Source organism: Pinus tabuliformis, chromosome 8 (assembly GCF_031772625.1).
Source record: "Pinus tabuliformis cultivar Carrire ecotype Pingquan chromosome 8, CPIR1, whole genome shotgun sequence".
Taxonomy (NCBI): Eukaryota; Viridiplantae; Streptophyta; class Pinopsida; order Pinales; family Pinaceae; genus Pinus; species Pinus tabuliformis.
Window position 1 is genome coordinate 1,851,142,679 of NC_142294.1, and position 18,336 is coordinate 1,851,161,014.

Here is an 18,336-nt window from a genome sequence, read left to right on the forward strand (position 1 = left end):
ACACCCCAATAACCTCAACTGTGATGATGGTTGGAAAATAAGTGATAATTGGATTCCTACACTAACTGGGGATGCTACTGTCTCCTAGGTACTCTAGACCCCTTCATCTCTTGATGGTAGACCTATCCCTAAAATCATTAAATTAATATGTCAATAAGTTCATTTTAACCCAAATTGACCTAATCAAGAACTAAATAAAAACCGGAAACCTTTCAATTAGTAATAAATAGAAAACCTAATTGGTTAGATTATAAAAATTAGAAGTTTTAATTATCTTGCAACAATGAAAACATTAATGTTAATACAAAATAAATTTAACATTAATAATTCAACGAACTAATCAATACTAAAACTTTTGGTTAATAGATTTATAACATTATAGCATGTAAAACATTATAACATTATAGATCATCATAATAATATTAATTAACAAAAAGAAATATAATAAACATTCAATTAAGTAATATATAGAATACCTAATTAGGTTATATTATAAAATTAGTTATTTTAATTATCTTGTAACAATGAAAACATTAATGTTAAAACAAAATAAATTTAACATTAATAATTCAACAATTTTTGAAAAATAAAAATAAATAAATAAATAAAATTTTATGTAAGTTACCCAATCTAGTATTAAATAATAAACTAATAATCAACATAAAAATATAAAACATACAAATATCAAATAAACCAATAATCATCAATAAAAATATAAACATTTAATAATAACATTTAATCAATTAAACCAAATTTATTTCTGGACATTATCAAACATGTCGGCTCCATTCATCACCATCCCATCCCTCTCCTATATTTATTACCCCATTATAATCTGACTTTTTCACACATATGATCATTCTGATCCTATTGATGAACCACAGAGGTTGGCTCGAAACGTCATTACAATAAAACCATGAATGCGATGAATCCGGAAGACAAAACCACACAAAAAATAGATCATCGTTAATAGCCAAATAGCAACAAAAACTCCTACAACTGATCCAAGTATTGGACCAACGTTGCTATTGCTCTTCGAACTGATAAAATTGTTTGGTGAGAATGATCCTTCAAGACTTCTTTTATAGTTATTGATATTCATGAACTCCAACCCATTTAGTATGGCACTAGGAACAACATTCGTCATATCTAATGCAGGTCCAACATTGACAAAAATATTTTTCGATACAGTAGGTGTATTAACTACTACCAAATCGATGTAATAAGCCATTTTCAAGGTATTTTTTGTTAATGTTGATATATTAAAATAATTGATAACATGATCACTATTGATATATACATTGAAGTATATCTCATTGATTGTGGCACTCATAATATCACAGAAATGCACCTTAATGAAGTATTGGTAGTCTGGATCCATATTAAAGCACCACCAAATATTGAAATTTTGGTTTGTTACAATAGTTGTAGCCATCTCCTTAGCAGTAGCTAATATGATTTGGAAATAATTTATAATTGTAAGCATGGACTACTATGAATATATTTTAGAGTTTTTAATAAAACTTTATCAACATTATGTGAATAGTTAGTTGCATATGTACAATGTATCGTAAATGGATGATTCTTGTAGACTAAGCTACTTAATTTTATTATATTTTCATACCACATCTTCTACATTGAACCTTCATATCCCTTCTTACACTGAATATGAAATTCTAATTGATTGAATGATAAAGTATCTTTTATGCAACTTTGATTTTAATATATGTTGTTGAAGGACGATTCTATGCGTGACATGTTTTTTGCACTTCAAGAGAGATTTTTTTAATACTTTTATGGATTTCAGTGCATTTGTATTTAGAATTCTTGCATCCTATGATTTTTGTGTTATTGCCTAGCTTTGTGTTCAGTGATTTTGTATTTAGTAAACTTTGCATTCAATAGATTCTTTTTCTTTGGTTGAAAATGCTTATCAATAGAGAGTGATGTTGTGTTTCTATGTAGGGTGTTTGTTTATGAAAGGAATATCTATGTGTATACTTAATACTTAAGAATCCATTTCTAATGGAAGTGAGGAATTTATTATCTATTTGCCAATATGATTTGGAAAGAATTTGGAATTGTAAGCATGGACTACTATGAAGATATTTTCGAGCTTTTAATAAAACTTTATTAGCATTATGTGAATAGTTAGTTCCATATGTATAGTCTATCATAAATGGATGATTATTGCAGACTAAGCTACTTAATTTATTATTGTTTTCATACCTCATCTTCTACATTGAACCTACATATCCCTTCTTACATTGAATATGACATTCTAATGGCTAAAATTATAAAGTATCTTTTATGAAACTTTGATTTTAATATCTGCTATTGAATGAAGATTCTACGTGTGATATGTTTTTTGCACTTTAGGAGAGAAGTTTGTTTAATATATTTATGGATTTCAGTGTGTTTTTGTTTAGCATTCCTCCATTTTGTATTTTATGTTGTTTTTTTTTTTTTAACAGGAACGGTTATGAGTTATATTAATGGGTTGGTCTAAATACCAGTCTTCTGAATACAATAGATATGGGCACTATCCAGTTGGATTCTTCCTTATGAGAATCTTTTAGTCTTGCTATCTACTTCCATTTGGATTCAGCAATTGCGCTTTTATTTCCTATTTGCCCCAATTTAAATATACATACAAACAACTTTAAAATTAAGCAAAAAAACATCTTCTGAAGTACTTTAGGGAATTGGAACCCAGGCTTCTTCTCCACCTCTTTTCAAAATTCCGGCCGAAAGCAGAGCAGCTTTATTGGCTTCAAGGTCTGCCTCCTTGTTGTTTTCTCTCAGCACGTGAAAGAATTTCAGTTTTTGAAACGTCTTTGCCATTCCTTTGATTCTGTGGATCAGTCTTGCTAGTCTTAAATCCCGTGGAATGGAGCCAGTCACCATCAGTTTGATGATCACTTCAGAGTTCCCCAGGATATTGGCCTCTTAGATTTCCAGATTCTGAAGATATTTGAGTCCTTGGAAGAGGGCAGATGCTTCAGCTTGAATGCTGGAGTTGATTCCCAATCCCTAGGCAAAATGGAGGATCTCTGCACCATCTATGTTTTTAATTACTCCCCCTGCTCCAGCGCTGCCCGGATTACCTTTTGTTGCACCATCGAAGAAGAGGGAGTGCATCCTCTGGTTGAGAATCCAGTCTTGAAAGTCCTCTCTGCCTTTTCCCCTTATTTGCCATTCCTCTGGAGGAGCCAAGCTTCTGATATTTTGCTGAAAATTCAGATACAAGGAGGACCCCCAATCTTTGTCTAACTGGGTGAGGTTGGAGTCGTCTATGTGACCTCCCAGACATTCTTTTATTTGGGACTTTACCTTGATCGCCACTATCTTGGCGTTATGATGGAGACTCCTGAAGATTCTGCTGTTGCGCTCAAGCCATAGTTGCCAACAACAATTTTTTAGCAGTGATGCCCAGGCCGCTTTGATCCCCTTGTTTTTGGGAGGGGGTCCGGGAAAGCAAGTTTTCCAGGTGGCAAAAAGATCTGATATGGTCGCTGGAAGCTCGAATTTGGGATTCCAATGCTCCATCAGTTCTCTCCAGACCTGAATTGAGAATTTACAATTTAGAATCAGGTGAGTGGCGCTTTCCTCAGAGTCATAGCACAGCGAGCACCTGGACGGTCCATAGAAACCACGCCTCTGGAGCTTGTCTTCTGTTAAAATTTTCCTGTGGCACAGTATCCAGCAAAAGATATCGATTTTTGGCAGCGTGGGGTTGCCCCATACTGCTTTCCACGGGGCCGGGTCGATGGGCGCGTTTGGGACTGCGTCTAGACACGCATATCCTTGGGCGACTGTGTAACCCGTCGAGTGAACGCCCCATCCTCGCCTGTCCTTCTTGTTAATGCGCACAGGTGCAATGCCATTCAGAAGATCGCGGAAGTGTGCGAGTTCTTGGTGCAGGTCTGAGGGCAGATCCGGCAGGCTCCAGCCCGCCCACTGCGCACCATTCCAAGTGGAGATGTCCCACAGATTGTTCTTCCCTGCAGCCACCAATCGATCCTTCAGCGATTTCAGATTTGGACTATCTCCGATAGGATCTCGGTCCATGATCCGGTCCCTCCATAGATTAATTTTTTTGCCGTTTCCGGGAATCCAATAGGCTTTTGATTGGATCAAGGGGGCCGCTTTGGAGCAAAGATTGACGAAGGGCGTATTTCCTTGAGGCAGGGGACCGTCTAAGCATCTCAGCCTTGCTCCTTTGAGATATTTTCGCCAGAGAGCTGTCTGTGCCCAGCCTGGCTTAGGTGCAATTATTCTCCATAGAAGTTTAGCTCCCATCGCTATGTTCTGGTAATGGAGCTTTTTGAAGTTGAGCCCTCCCTCCATCTTAGGCTTGAGGACAGTCTCCCAATTGAAAAGCTGGAATCTTCTCTCATTGTGTTTACCCCCTTTCCAAAAGAAATTTCTGATGTATTGTTCCATTTTTTGGAGTATACCCTTAGGCGCCAGAAGCACAGCAAACTGGAATAACGGGAGACTGCTAAGGACAGCCTTGATGAGGACTGTCTTACCTGCCATATTTAACCAATTAACGCCCCATGCCTGGAGTTTGCATTTAAACTTTTCTACCTGAGGCATCCAGTCCCTACTGTAGGCTCGTTTGAGGAAGACGGGCAGCCCCAGATACTTGAACGATGTCCATTGTGAGGAAGCTGCGAATCCTAGGCATATGGAGATAGAGCTGATCAAGGAGGGCGAAGTGTTCCAGCAGTAAGTGTGGCACTTGCCCTTGTTGAGGCTGCTACCAGACTCCGTGCAGTACTCATCGAGCACCTCTTTAAATTTCCTGGCCGAGTGGATCGAGGCTGTCCCAAGCAGCAGGGTATCGTCTGCAAATAATGCATGATTTATGTTTTGGACCCCCCTGGCTATAGACATCCCTGTTATCTCCTGCTCTTGCATTTGATTGTTTAGGTGAAAGCTGAGCACTGAAGCTTGGATTACAAACAGTAGGGGAGACATGGAGCAACCCTGTCTTAACCCTCTTGAAGCTTTGAAGAAACCTGCAGATCTTCCATTGATTAATGGGGCGATCCATGGTTCCGAGATGCAGGCCCGGATCCAATTGATGAATCTCTCCCCAAATCCAAATTTTTTCAACACATTCAACAGAAAACTATGATTAACTCGATCAAAGGCATTTGCAAGGTCTAGTTTGATTGCCATACCTTGTTCCTTGTGTTGCTGACTTGAAAGAATTTCCTCTTGGACAAGTATGAAATTGTCTACTAAGTGTCTTCCGTGGATGAAGCCTCCTTGGTTCTCCGGAATTATTTTAGGAAGAATATACCTCAACCTATTATCAATGACTTTTGTGATCAGTTTGTAGCCAGTGTTGCACAGCGATATGGGCCGAAACCTGTTGAAGGAGTTGGCTCCCTTTTCCTTGGGGATGAGAGCTAGGAAGGAAGAATTGGTGCTTCCTCCTAGTTTCTGGCAAGCCTGCGATTTTAGGACCATTTTATATAAGTCTTTCCCCACTATGTGCCAGCAGGTTTGGAGGAAAGAGGCGGAAAAGCCATCAGGGCCAGGGGATTTGTCAGGATTCATGGCGTAGAGGGCTCTTTTGACTTCATCCATAGTGACTTTACTTTCTAAGTGATGGTTCATATCAACAGATATTGAGGAGGGGATACCGTCCAACAAACTAAAGTTCTGGTTCGAATTGTTGTCTTTACTATACAACCCTTTGAAATGGAGATGAGCTGCCTGTTTGATACTTGCAAAGTCCTTATGAGTGATATCCGCTTCCTTAATTTCTTTGATGGAGTTGAAACCTTTTCTGGCTTCCGCATACTTATGAAAGAATGATGTATTTCTGTCTCCTGCCTTTAGCCAGAGGCATCGTGATTTAATCCTCCACGTTTCTTCTTCAGTCAGGCAAGCTTGATGGTAGCATTGTTGAAGATGAGCCTCCTTATCTAAAGTCTCTCTGGTTATATGCTCCTCTTCTGCGTTCAGCTGAAAAGCTTCGAGCTGGCTTTGGATATTCTTCCTATCAGATGCTGGGTTTGCAATAGATTTGGCCCAGCTCTTCAGGGTTGTTTTCAGTCTCCTGAGTTTTTCTTCCCAGATATAAAATGGGGATCCAGTGACTGGTTGAGACCAGCTTTCTTTCACAATCTGCAAGAAGTTTGGTTCCTTGATCCATAATGGGTTAAACTTGAAGGGAATGGGGCCTAGATCAGCGTGGGCCCGGAGGGTGAGCTTGATTGGCTTGTGGTCTGAGATGGTACAAGGAAGAATATGCATACTGGCATCTAGTCCAAGCATAAGATAAGAGCTATGCACCAAGAATCTGTCCATCCTTGCTGCAATATGGCCTAGACCTATTCTTTTACTGGACCAAGTGTACATACCTGAGACGGGCTTGATATCTAGCAGATCCCAATCTTGGAGGAGATCCTCGACCCATTCCCTTGCCGGATCTCGTACAATGGAGCCCCCTCTCTTTTCGTTAGAATGCAAAGTGATGTTCAGGTCTCCTGCTATGATGACATTTTCTAAAGTAATCAGATCTGCTTGCTGCCTTAAGGAGTCCCAGCAGCTCTTTTTTTCTCCAGCATTTACTGGAACATAAACATTGAAAAGGCAGAGGATTTCTTTTGTAATAACATGCTGCATCTTTACCATCGCCCAGTGGGTGTTTGATGCCTCCGCCACCAGCGAAAATCTGTTTTCATTCCAAAGAGTACCCAACCCTCCAGAAGCTCCTCGGGCTGAGACAGCTGAAGCATTACTGTTTTTCCATAGTTTTTTACTTACTTGGAGAAAATCAGATTCCCCCATCTTAGTCTCCTGGAGAAGGAGTATGTCTGGGGCCTCTATTCTTATTAAGTTTCTTATCGCTTCTTCTTTTATTTTGCTGCCCATACCCCTACAATTCCAGGAGATGATCTTCATTATTTACCTTTGTTTGGATGGGCTCCCTTGGAGCCTTGTTGCTGGTTTCTTACCATCTTCGGTTTTTTTGCTAGCAGCTTCTCCAATGTTGGTTGGCTGCCCTGGAGTTTATCTTTGTACGTTTCATGTTCTCTTTTCTCCCGATCCGTTTTACGTCCTCTTGTAGATCTCCTTACCGAGGATTGGGATACTCCTATTTCCCCTTCCTCCTCTGATTCTTCCGATTCTTGATCCTCCTCCTCGGCTACTTCAGGGGTACCTTTTGAGCTTTCTGCAGCTCCCTTGTCCTTATCGCTGGGTAGTTGGGGATCTTTGTCTGGGGCCTCTGGCATCTGAGCTGCTTCTTCATGAGAGTCCTCTGGTTGGGAGCTGAGAGGGCCGAACCTGTTCTCTAGATTGAACGAGGGCTGGGACTGCTGGGTCTGTTGGACAGGGTCCTTCGGAAGGTCTTTGCCTGTAACTCCTCCCTGCTTCTGGTTCTTAGGTGCCGTTTTGGATCGTTTTACCTGGTTCCAACCGGCCTCCTTCCCTTGAGCTGCTTCATTGGCCGTTGGACAGTTTCTGGCGAAGTGTCCATAGACCTGGCATTTCCGGCATTTGAAAGGCAGCTGTTCATAGTCTAACTTCTGCACATGTGTCCAGTTCCCTACTTTGAGTTTGATGACCTCAGGAAGCCCCTCCTCCAGATCCACTTCTACGCAGATCCTTGCGCAGTCGTATTGATCCTTGTTGTTCGCTCGGTCTATGAATTTCCCTAGGGCATTTCCAATATGCATCAGGGAGTCCCAGTTCCAGCAATGAACCAGGAGATTGGGGAGCCTTACCCAAACCGGAACAGCTTTGGGTACATCTACTGCTGGATCAAAGTCGGGAGTCCATTTGTTCAGGTACAGACCCTGGGGGCCCATAAAGTAAGGGCCATTTCGAAAGATCAGCTCCTTATCTTGTTTGGAGGTAAACTCAAAGAGGAAGAATCCTCGACCCAGGAAATAAGATGTCACACTTTCGCTGATCAGCGGCAACCAATTTCTTTTAACCCAACTCTCTGTCGACTTGGGAGAAGGCCATAAGCCAGTAAACTGACCTATGAGGGCCTTCTCAGACAGAGACAGAGCAACCTGGATCGGGGTTTCCGGAGGCAATGAAATCTCGGGGATATCGTCAAGTTTCTTGACGAATCTCGCTACTTCTGCATTTTTCTTCTTGGGCAACCCTTCAAGAAGGCGACTAAACGCTTCAGCAGGGGAGCTTGCCGACGGAGAAGGGGAGGAAGGGGTCTGGGGGGTGCCCAGCACCTCCATGGGCCCAAGATCTGATTGGCAGATCAAGGCACCATGATCCTCAACAGGCACAACCGCAAAGGAAGTGCGGACGGATCCTCAGCTAGTTCAACCGTGGAAGCGCAAAAGGGTGGGGATCAGCGAACTGTTCAACTGATCCGAGCTCGAAGCGCTGGGGCGGAGGCCGAAGGCTGAGCAAGCGGCAGCTCTCAGGCAGCAGCTCTCAGGCGGCAGGCAAAAATTCTCACCTCCCCTAAATTCTCATTGTTTATTTTATGTTGTTATTGTCTATCTTTGTGTTCAATTCTTTTGTATTTAGTAGACTCTGCATTCAATAGACACTTTATCTTTGGTTGAAAATTCTTATCAATAGAGAGTGACGTTGTGATTCTATGTAGGGTGTGTGTTGATGAAAGGAATATCTATGTATATCATTAAGACTGAATAATCCATTTCTAATGGTAGTGACGAATCTATTATCTATCTACCAATATGATTTGGAAAGCATTTGGAATTGTAAGCATGGACTACTATGAAGATATTTTGGATCTTTTAATGAAACTTTATCAACATTATGTGAATACTCAGTTGCATATGTACAATGTACCATAAATGTATGATTCTTGTAGACTAAGCTGCTTAATTTTATTACTGTTGCCATATCGCATCTTCTACATTGAACCTCCATATCCCTTCTTACATTGAATATGACACTATAATGGATGGAATGCTAAAGTGTCTTTTATGCATCTTTCATTTTAGTGTCTTCTATTGAATGACGATTCTATGAGTGATATGTTTCTTGCACTTCATAAGAGAATTTGTTTTAAAACATTCATGGATTTTTGTGAATTTGTACCTTGCTTAATGTTGGTTTATTGGATCCTACAATTGTTTCATGTCCTTCCATTGAGTTTTTGGTTTTCATATCATGAACCACAATTGGGCTAGAGGGTTTGTTGGCTCTATAGAGATTCTCCAATTTGGAAATTTTAGATTTGTCTTACACATTCTTAACAAATTTATAGAAAATCATTTATTCTTATCCCTAATTAAAGGTTACTTAAGAGACTTTAAGTTAACTCTCCTATACTTTTTGTATACATTCTTTCCAGTTTCCCAACCTATCATTGAGTACCTTTTTGTCACAAAATTTGACATCCTTTTTCTCCCTTTCATATTCATTAGGCTTTGAACCTTTAGGCTTGCAAATATCTTAATAATTCAACATTGATTTTACTTCATAGGGGAAGAGCACTTCTGAAGCTCTGTGAGTTGGATGGACCCTATGACACTTTTAGTTGAAAAGGAAATCTCAATGAGAAAAAACATAGCATATTGTTTTCTATCGATCCAAGTCTTGGGGCTAACTCTGAACTCGGTGGAATAGATAGATTCGAATTCTAATTCAAGCCAAGAAAGAGGATATCATAATATAATTGATGAGTATGTACTAAAAGAGAGAGGAGAGTTAGAGACTGAAATCAATCTATTGCTTCCTCTCCCATCCTTATTCAAGACCTATGTTTGATCACGAGGGAAGGAAATGAAGTGAAATATTAGCTTCTTTCTCATTGTCTTCTCTTTGTCTAGGAGAATCTTGTGTTTTCATATATACATTCCTACAGATTACTGATATTTTACCCTTCTCCACTATCCTTTGAGTGATGGATCCTTTTGTAACAGTGATTTTTAGAGTAATGAAGATCATCTGGACAGTTCTAAAAGAAATTGAAAATTGCAAGGTATAGACCTTGATAACTGAAAACTTATAAACAACCAGTGCAACCCTTCCAAGTCAAGGGATACAAAGGGTAATTTCAAATTCACTTTCTTCTATATAAGATCAACAAACCTATGCCTAATAGAGAACACCACAGAGAAATACATGTTCGTCAATTCCACTGCTACTTCCAAATCTCTCTTAGTGCTGGAGTTCTTTTCTCAATAGCATTATTTTTACTACTCTTGAAGTGATGAAAACCACTGCTCCATATAGTTTTTACTATTTGCACAAAGAACAAAAATGACCAACTTCATATCAACTATTGAAATATAAATAAATTCCTTTTAAGACACTCAGAAATACAATGAAAACTTAGTAGATTAAATAATATTTCATAGGTCAAGAACCCACAAAGAAAAAAGAATACTCATTGAGTATGAAATCAAATCAACATAAAATGGTTAATAACAGCCATATAAAACCCTCATCAATATGGAAGTAGGATTTGTACAAAAGCTAGGTTCATTATAGTACAATCTTAATATTCCTCGGGTTGAAAAGAAGAGTACCTAAACAAAAGATAACATAGAACATCATATGCTCAAGAAAAAACATATTGATGCATGAATGACACATAATATATCAATAGAGTCTGAACTCTCATCACCCAACAATGGAAACAAGAAGATAGAAAGATATAAGTCAAGAAAAGTCTATGCTCTCTAGGCGAGGAGAAGTTGATGATGAAGTGCATGTGATGTTGTGATGTATTGTATATTTGGAAGGACAAAAAATTAATAAAGAATGAGATTTTAATAAATTTTGGGGATATTATTTTAAAAACGATTATGACGTGTGGTCTTTTGATGTGAAAAAGAAGTATTTTCATCGTGTTTATGGACCACTCTTACTTGATTTTCAAGATAAAATGGTTTAAATGTTGTTGAATGATATCTACAATATTTTAAATTGCATGACATGGGTTATATTTACTTAATCAAAATCGTTTGAATTAAAATAAGAACCTGGTAGACACCAAGGATATTAGTGGTAAAGTGCAATGTGATATTTTGAATAGTTTCAAGGATCATGTGAGTCAACATTCAAAAGAGAAACAAAAACAATTTTCTCAAGAAGAGATGTAAGTGATGCTATTATTCAGTTCAATTTTCATATTGGAGATATGTGCATTTTTATTCAAGGGTGGAGCTTAATTCACATAGAAATTCAAAATATATTTGCAAAATTGCTATAGTCCTTTGTAGACACATGTTTCAAACTATAAAAAAATTTCTTTGTATTGATTAAGGTTTATCTATAGCGGGAGGAAGTGATCAAGAAGAAATATGGAGGAATTGTACCAAAACGACCTCTGATTTCGAAGGTAGCAAATCACAATCTATTTATTTATTTACGAGGCATTCATGTTGGCATAACCAAACAAGGTCTTCAAATTCAACATAGGCCTCATGATTTGTAAGGCTAAAGGAAACAATAATGCAATAAGATTTCATTGTAGCATGGTCTGTGCCTTTTGTTCATATTTTTTGTCTTTCAACGGTTGTCAAATAAGCATTAATTACTACTATATGTCATTTCCTTACGATGTTTCCTTTGCAACATCTGGTGCAATTTCTAGTTTATTCTCTTTTATTAACAATCTCACATTACTAAAATTATAAAAAAATACAAAATTAGCTATATTATTATTATTATTGACGTAACTAATTAATATATGAGTTAAACATATATACATTAAAATATACATGTAACAATATCCTTAATCATGGATATTTATTCTCACTTTAACATGGAAATTCTTAACTTTTCTACAATACCATGGCTTATCAATAGTACATGCCCAAAAAAACATAACCCATTTCATATGACACCTCTTGATATCACATTTTTTTAATTGATAAATTTAGTTAAAAAGATAAAAATGACATAATTACTTCGGAGATAAATCTCAAACCTTTGATATGTGACTGCTACTACTATGTAATTACTACTTAAATAGTGTGAGCATTATGTGAGTTCAGTTTTTCTTAAATCTTTTCTCCAATGTTTTTCTTTTCTTTTTTCTAGTTTATTTTATGTTTTCTTTTATTAATAATCTCACATTACTAAAATTATCAAACTTATCATAATTAACTATATTATTATTATTGTCTATAAAACAATTAATATATGAGTTAAACATATATACATTAAAAGAGATATGTAACAATATCCTTAATTTTGGAGATTGATTCCCACTTTACCATGGAAATTCTTAATGCCTAAATATGTTTTGATACAGTACCATAGCTTATCAATACTACATGCCCAAAACCCATAACTCATTTCATATGACACTTGTTGATATCACATTTTTTTAATTGATAAATTTAGTTAAAAGGATTGAAATGACATAATTAATTTGGAGATAAATATCAACCTTTAATATGTGGCTACTACTACTATGTTATTACTATGTAAATAGTGTGTGTGTTATGTGAGTTCATTTTTTCACTTTCTATTTTTCTAGTTTATTTTCTGTTGTATTTTGTTAACACTTTCACATTACTAAATATATCAAAATTATCATAATTAGCCATATCATATTATTGACTATAAAATAATTAATATATGAGTTAAACATATATACATTAAACGAGATATGTAACAATATCTTTAATCTTCGAGATTCTTTTACACTTTACCATTGAGATTCTTTCCCACTTTACCATGGAGATTTTTAATTTGTAAATAGGCTTTGCTACAATACCATGGCTTAACCATAATACATGCCCAAAAAACAATAACCCATTTCATATTACTCTTGTTGATGTCATTTTTGTTAAATGATAAATTTAGTTAAAATGATAGAAAAGACATAATTACTGTGGAGATAAATCTCAACCTTTAATATATAACTATTATTAGAAAATTCTATAATATTTAAATCCATACCAACTTCTTAATAATAATTGATAATCAAATCAAAATTATGCAAACTCTATTTTAAAATAAACACACCCATAACTATTCCAAAATACAATGGTGTATAAATATAATCATTATCATGTAAAGCTATTTTTGTCTATTTTCATTATTTGACATATTCATTTTTTTTAATCTATAAAACTATATTGGGTAAAATTTCAATGCTATATTTTTTGGTTTGCCATTTTCTTTCCAAAATAAAAAATTAAAAAGTGATGAATTATAAAAAAATTATTTCCTTAAATATTTATATTACTTTTGTAAATTATATAAAAAGACATAACTAGTTAAAATTAAGTATCTCAACAATGTGTTGTCCCTTCCGTGAAGTCTTCCAACGATACAAGGCCTTACGAATTTCTTTTGATGCCATAAGCTTTTAGGCTATGCCACTCCATTGAATTCATTTAATAGATTGAAATTTTACTTGGTTTTCGTTTATGGTTTCCACTCACACAAAACTTCAAACTTAATGACCTGTTAGCTCATAAGTTTGTGTTTTAATTTCACTTTTCGAATAACATCATCCGTTTATGCTTGTCATAGACACAAAACTTCGAACTCAATGGTTTGTTACTTCATAAGGTTTTTGGTTTAATTTCACTCTTGGAATATTACTCATCAATTTCCATTATTTGATCAAACTTCATCCTCGGAAGAACACCGCTAATTTCCATTATTTTAGATAATGGATATTATTGTTTAGGCTTTTTAGGTTTCATTGCAAAGTATACAGTTTATTGTATTGACCTTGTGTATTATTTTTATCTTCAAATTTTTTTAAAGAAAGTAATTTCTTATTAGTCCATGCCTTCAACAGGTCGATTGATCATTATTAATTCTGCTTTGAACTAATAATTTTTCCTAAGTTTTTTGTCTTTAACCAAAGTTTCAATTTCCAATTTGTATTTCCCTGAATTTTAACCAAACTTCAACGTTCGACCTCTTATTGCGAAAGTCTTGTAACCCAATGCTATTTTAGGCATTTTAAGAATAGGCAAAGTTTGAAGAATGGGCAAAGGTTTTTTAACCAAAGTATTTTTAAAGCAAAGTTTGAACAGTTTTTCTAAACCATGAACGAATTTGAACCTTCTCTGTTTACACTCAGGGAACCTCTGTTACACGCGGTTTCCCATGAGTGTCGCCACTATCCACTCCATTGAACCCTTTGCTACAAGCGGCCTCTATGAAATCGGGGAGATGGCAAGCATTACATGCAGAATAATGGATTGAAAAATCATGAACTTTAGCTAGTAGGAAGCAATTGGACAACCCTTATCCATTCTTGCCCATACCATTCTACTGTGAATCTATTGTTGCCCCGGTTCAATTCAAACGCGTTCTCCTAGGTGCAGAGCCAAGAATTAGCAGGAGAATTATGCCATGCTACAATTGCAACAGTTCGCCCAGAATGGATAACTTTTTAGTGTCCATAGTTCCATAGGGAGGTTGGCGATTCAAACACCCGCTAAGCTTCTCTCATGCCGCTGCTTCACCATACAAAGCAAGGAGGGTGGGAAAGGCTTATTTCCAGCCGTGGGAAATCCAGTCATTTTCAGCGTGCAAGAAAGGAGATCGTCCAGCGAGATCTTTGGAGATCCTCAGATAGATGATATACGATAAACTCTCTGCGTGGAAAAATAAAGGAAGTGTGTATTTTCCCATTGTAGATTCAGTATGAACTCTCATATTGGGGAAGCAAAGAGATATTGTCAATCTAATTTCACATTCTTTTTCTTAAATATTTTCCAAAAGTTTCATATAATTTATAAGTGTTTTCTTCATTTTACTAATATGATGATAATAAGACTGATGAGGTACTGCATTGGCTGCAATTTTTCTAATTTATTAAAGCATAAAAAAATTGAAAGTAGTACAGTGTTCCTTATATAAACGCCATATGGTGTATATATTGAAGTAGAAGAGATTGAAGGTAGAGGAGTGTTCTTGCGTTTAGCTCTTTGTTTCTTTTTAGTTATTTAATGTCTGATATGTCCCTTACCCACTTTAGCTGTTTGATGCTTGTTTTTTCAATTGAACGCCGCATTAAAACTCCCTCGAAGGATCCTCCCAGACAAGGCAACAATTTCATTGAAAGCCTCTGCGATCTAGTGGAAGTCAAGAATGCCCATTTGTTTCCTTTTACGTTATTGCAGGGGATGTTGACGGGCACATTAGGTACAATCAAATCATAACGCAGAGAAAAATCCTTGGTGTTCTCCTCGTCTATCAGTACAAGCCAAGAAATAAAATAGATTAAAGGTTTGTTTAATAATTTGAATAATGAAGTGGGAAGAGATTACTAATGTCGAGCTCCTCAACCCTAATGGTGAGGTTGCCATGAGTCAGGTAGTGTGGAGAAAACCAAAAACTACAGCAAGCCACAGACACACAGAACCCAAGAACCAGAAGAAATGTCAGAGGAGGAGAGGAGGGGAGAGATCCCCGCTTATCAAGATGCGGCAGTAGGAGAAGGCCAGAACACCAACAACCAGGCGGAAGAAACAAGAAAACAGGGACCTGTCCTTGGAGCAGGTAGGAGAGGCAAGTGTTTACCATGTACGACAGAGAAACGAAGATTTATAATCTTGATGAACAAACTGGAGCAATACAGAAGCTACATGAAAGACCATGCACTAATTTGCAAGTTCATCGGAGTATGGCAGTCGGAAAAAGACCTCAGGAGATGGATCCAGCAAAAATGGCAACCACGAGGCCATATGGAGCTAAAGCTAGGAGCAATAGGGGCTTCTTCACGGTAATCTTCTCAAACCTACAAAATAAATATTTTTTTTTTTGAAAATGGTCCTTACTTTCATTATAATGTTGGACTGTTTATGAAATACTGCGAAGAATGTTATAACTCCGATAAGAAAAATTCGTGGCAATCCCAGTATAGGTAAGGTTATTCGGGCTACCAATGGACTTCTGGGATCCAGAGATCCTAGAGGGTATAGGAAACACAATAGGATACACAAGAGAGAACCCCAGTGAAGGAAGGAAAGAACAACAAACCCGGTCAAGTAATGCAAACAGCCTTGAAATCCTACAGGAAGAAGAAGAAGATAACAACGAGACCCAAACAATGGACTATCAAGGAGAAAAAGGAAAGGAAGGCAACACAAGTCAAAGCAAATCACATACCAAGAGAAAGGCACAAAGTGAACCAACAGAGGAGGAAAAGGAAGCAAGGGAGAAGATGGACAACACAGTAATGGAAATTGAGACAAGCAGAGGAGAAGAACTAAGCTTGGAAGAAGAAGTATTATGGAAACTTCTAGATGAATGGAGATACATGGATGAAAGATTCATTCCAGAAGAAAAAAAAAGAATATACATGGAAACTTTTCAACAGTACCAAGCGAAATAGGGATGGGGAAAGATGGAAATGGTAGAACAATTAGGCCTTCAACAAGATAATACTCAAGATCATCAAAGCAAAGCAAAATGCGGGAAAAAATAGGTCGGAGAAAAAGGCAGGGAGGGAGAATATGGAAACACAATAATGGAAATTGACGCAAGCAGAGGAGAAGAACTAAGCTCAGAAGAAGAAATATTATAGAAACTTATAGATGAATGGAGACACCTGGATAAAAGATTCATTCCAAAATAGAAAAAAATAATATACAGAGAAACTTTTCAACAGTACCAAGTGAAATAGGGATAGGGAAAGATGGAAATGGTAGAACAACTAGGCCTTCAATAGGATAATACTCAAGACCATCAAAGGAAAGAAAAATACGAGAAAAAAAAGGTCGGAGAAATCTACAGGAATCGATATAGATCATGGGAGAAATACTAGTGAACACCAGGAGAGTAGTTCCGTTCTCGGCGGTATTTCACCAGACAAGCCAAGCACCCCAATGAGAATTACATCTTGGAATATGCAAGGCCTTAATAGTAAAGGCAAATAGAGACACTTAGTGGAAAGGCTAAGAAAAGAAAAACCCCAACTAATGTTGTTATAGGAAACAAAAATCTCAGGAAGGAAAATGGAGGAAATCCTAAACAAAATAAAACCGAAATATGAATGTATGACCATAGATGTGAAAGGAAGTGTGGGAGGCATAGAAATACTATGGAACCCTGTAGAAATCACAACAGATTACTAGATAGGCATGAAAAGAATACTCACGGGGAAGTTCCAGTTAATCAGAAATAGAGAATGGCTTCTAGTTTCGGTAGTATACAGCCCTCTTACACCAGTGGAAAGATGAAGATTTCTCCTCAAACTTCAGTAGCTAGGAAACCTTCATGAAGAAAATTTGTGGTTGATAGCAGGAGACTTTAACATGACAACATCAAAGGATGAGAGAAAAGGTGGACTACAAAGAGAAGAGCCAGAGATGGAGGGATTCAGAGACCTTCAAGTAGAACTAAAAATGGTATATATCCCAACCATAAACGGAAAATACGCGTGGAACAGTCGACGAGGAGGGAGCAGACAAATAGCATCCAGGCTGGACAGATTCCTAGCAACAAAGCACTTCATTGGGAAAGATATCTTCTATGAAGCAACAATCCTCCCATGTCTAGGATTGGATCACTAGCCCATAAAATTAGAAATTGCTATGAATCAGTAGAACCAGAATAGACCCTTTAGGTTTGAGGCATTCTGGTTGAGAGATCCCACCTTCATAGATAAAATGAAGAATTGGTGGAAGGATACTGAGACTGGGATGGAAGGAAGAAATAAAATGCACACTCTCCAACTTAGATTAAAAGACTTAAAAGGAAGGATAAAGAAGTGGAACAGAGAATAATTTGGAAATATTCAAAAGGAACAACAAATGCTCCAGATAAGGATGAAACGAATACATCAGAAAATCATAGAGGAAGGAAGAAATGAAGAACTGGCAGAAGAAGAAGCACTGGTGCTAAATAAACTGGAGGAAAGAAGAAAACAAGAGGAAATCTTATGGAAACAAAAATTGAGAATCCAATTGCTAAAAGAAGGAGAAAGAAACATGAAATTATTCCATAAGGCAATGTTACAGCACCAACAGAAAAATAGAATATTCTCCCTAAAAGACCACCAAGGCAATAGGATAACATAGAAAGCTGAAATGGAGAATCTGATGGTACATCATTTTAAAGAGCTCCTGACAGAACCCAATATCAAAGGGAGGATGACATTGATAAAATTAGTCAACATATCCCAAAATAGTGACTAGAGACCAGAACATGGTACTCCTAAGGGTCATAACGAAAGCAGAGGTGGAGGAGGTAATAAAAAAGATGGCAAAGAATAAAGCACCTGGGCCTGATGGATTCACCTTAGAATTTTATCAAGCCACGTGGAACTTCATGAGCCAGGATATAGTGAATGCAGTAGAAGAGTCTCGATGCACTAAAAGAATGCACCCGGCCTTGAATGCTACATTCCTAGCCCTGATACCAAAGATAGAGAACTCA

The 18,336-nt window shown here is 37.1% G+C and overlaps 1 protein-coding gene across 1 annotated transcript; it reads right to left on the minus strand.

The window, feature by feature from the left end:
- Nucleotides 1–3,033: 3,033 nt before the first annotated feature.
- LOC149243655 (uncharacterized) lies at nt 3,034–8,228 on the minus strand. Its single transcript, XM_089371271.1, has 2 exons — nt 6,981–8,228; nt 3,034–6,822 (listed from the first exon to the last, which is right to left on the minus strand). The coding sequence occupies exons 1-2, from the start codon at nt 8,226–8,228 to the stop codon at nt 3,034–3,036; spliced, it is 5,037 nt and encodes a 1,678-aa protein (XP_089227397.1).
- Between the last annotated feature and the right edge of the window lie 10,108 nt (nt 8,229–18,336).

What these genes read in the sequence shown, in the direction of transcription:
- LOC149243655 (XM_089371271.1), bottom strand. Translation starts at nt 8,228, where the DNA reads ATGGAGGTGCTGGGCACCCCCCAGACCCCTTCCTCCCCTTCTCCGTCG. An exon ending in TAGCAAAAAAACCGAAGATG is followed by an intron (nt 6,823 to 6,980) that starts GTAAGAAACCAG and finishes CTCCTTCTCCAG; the next exon opens with GAGACTAAGATGGGGGAATC.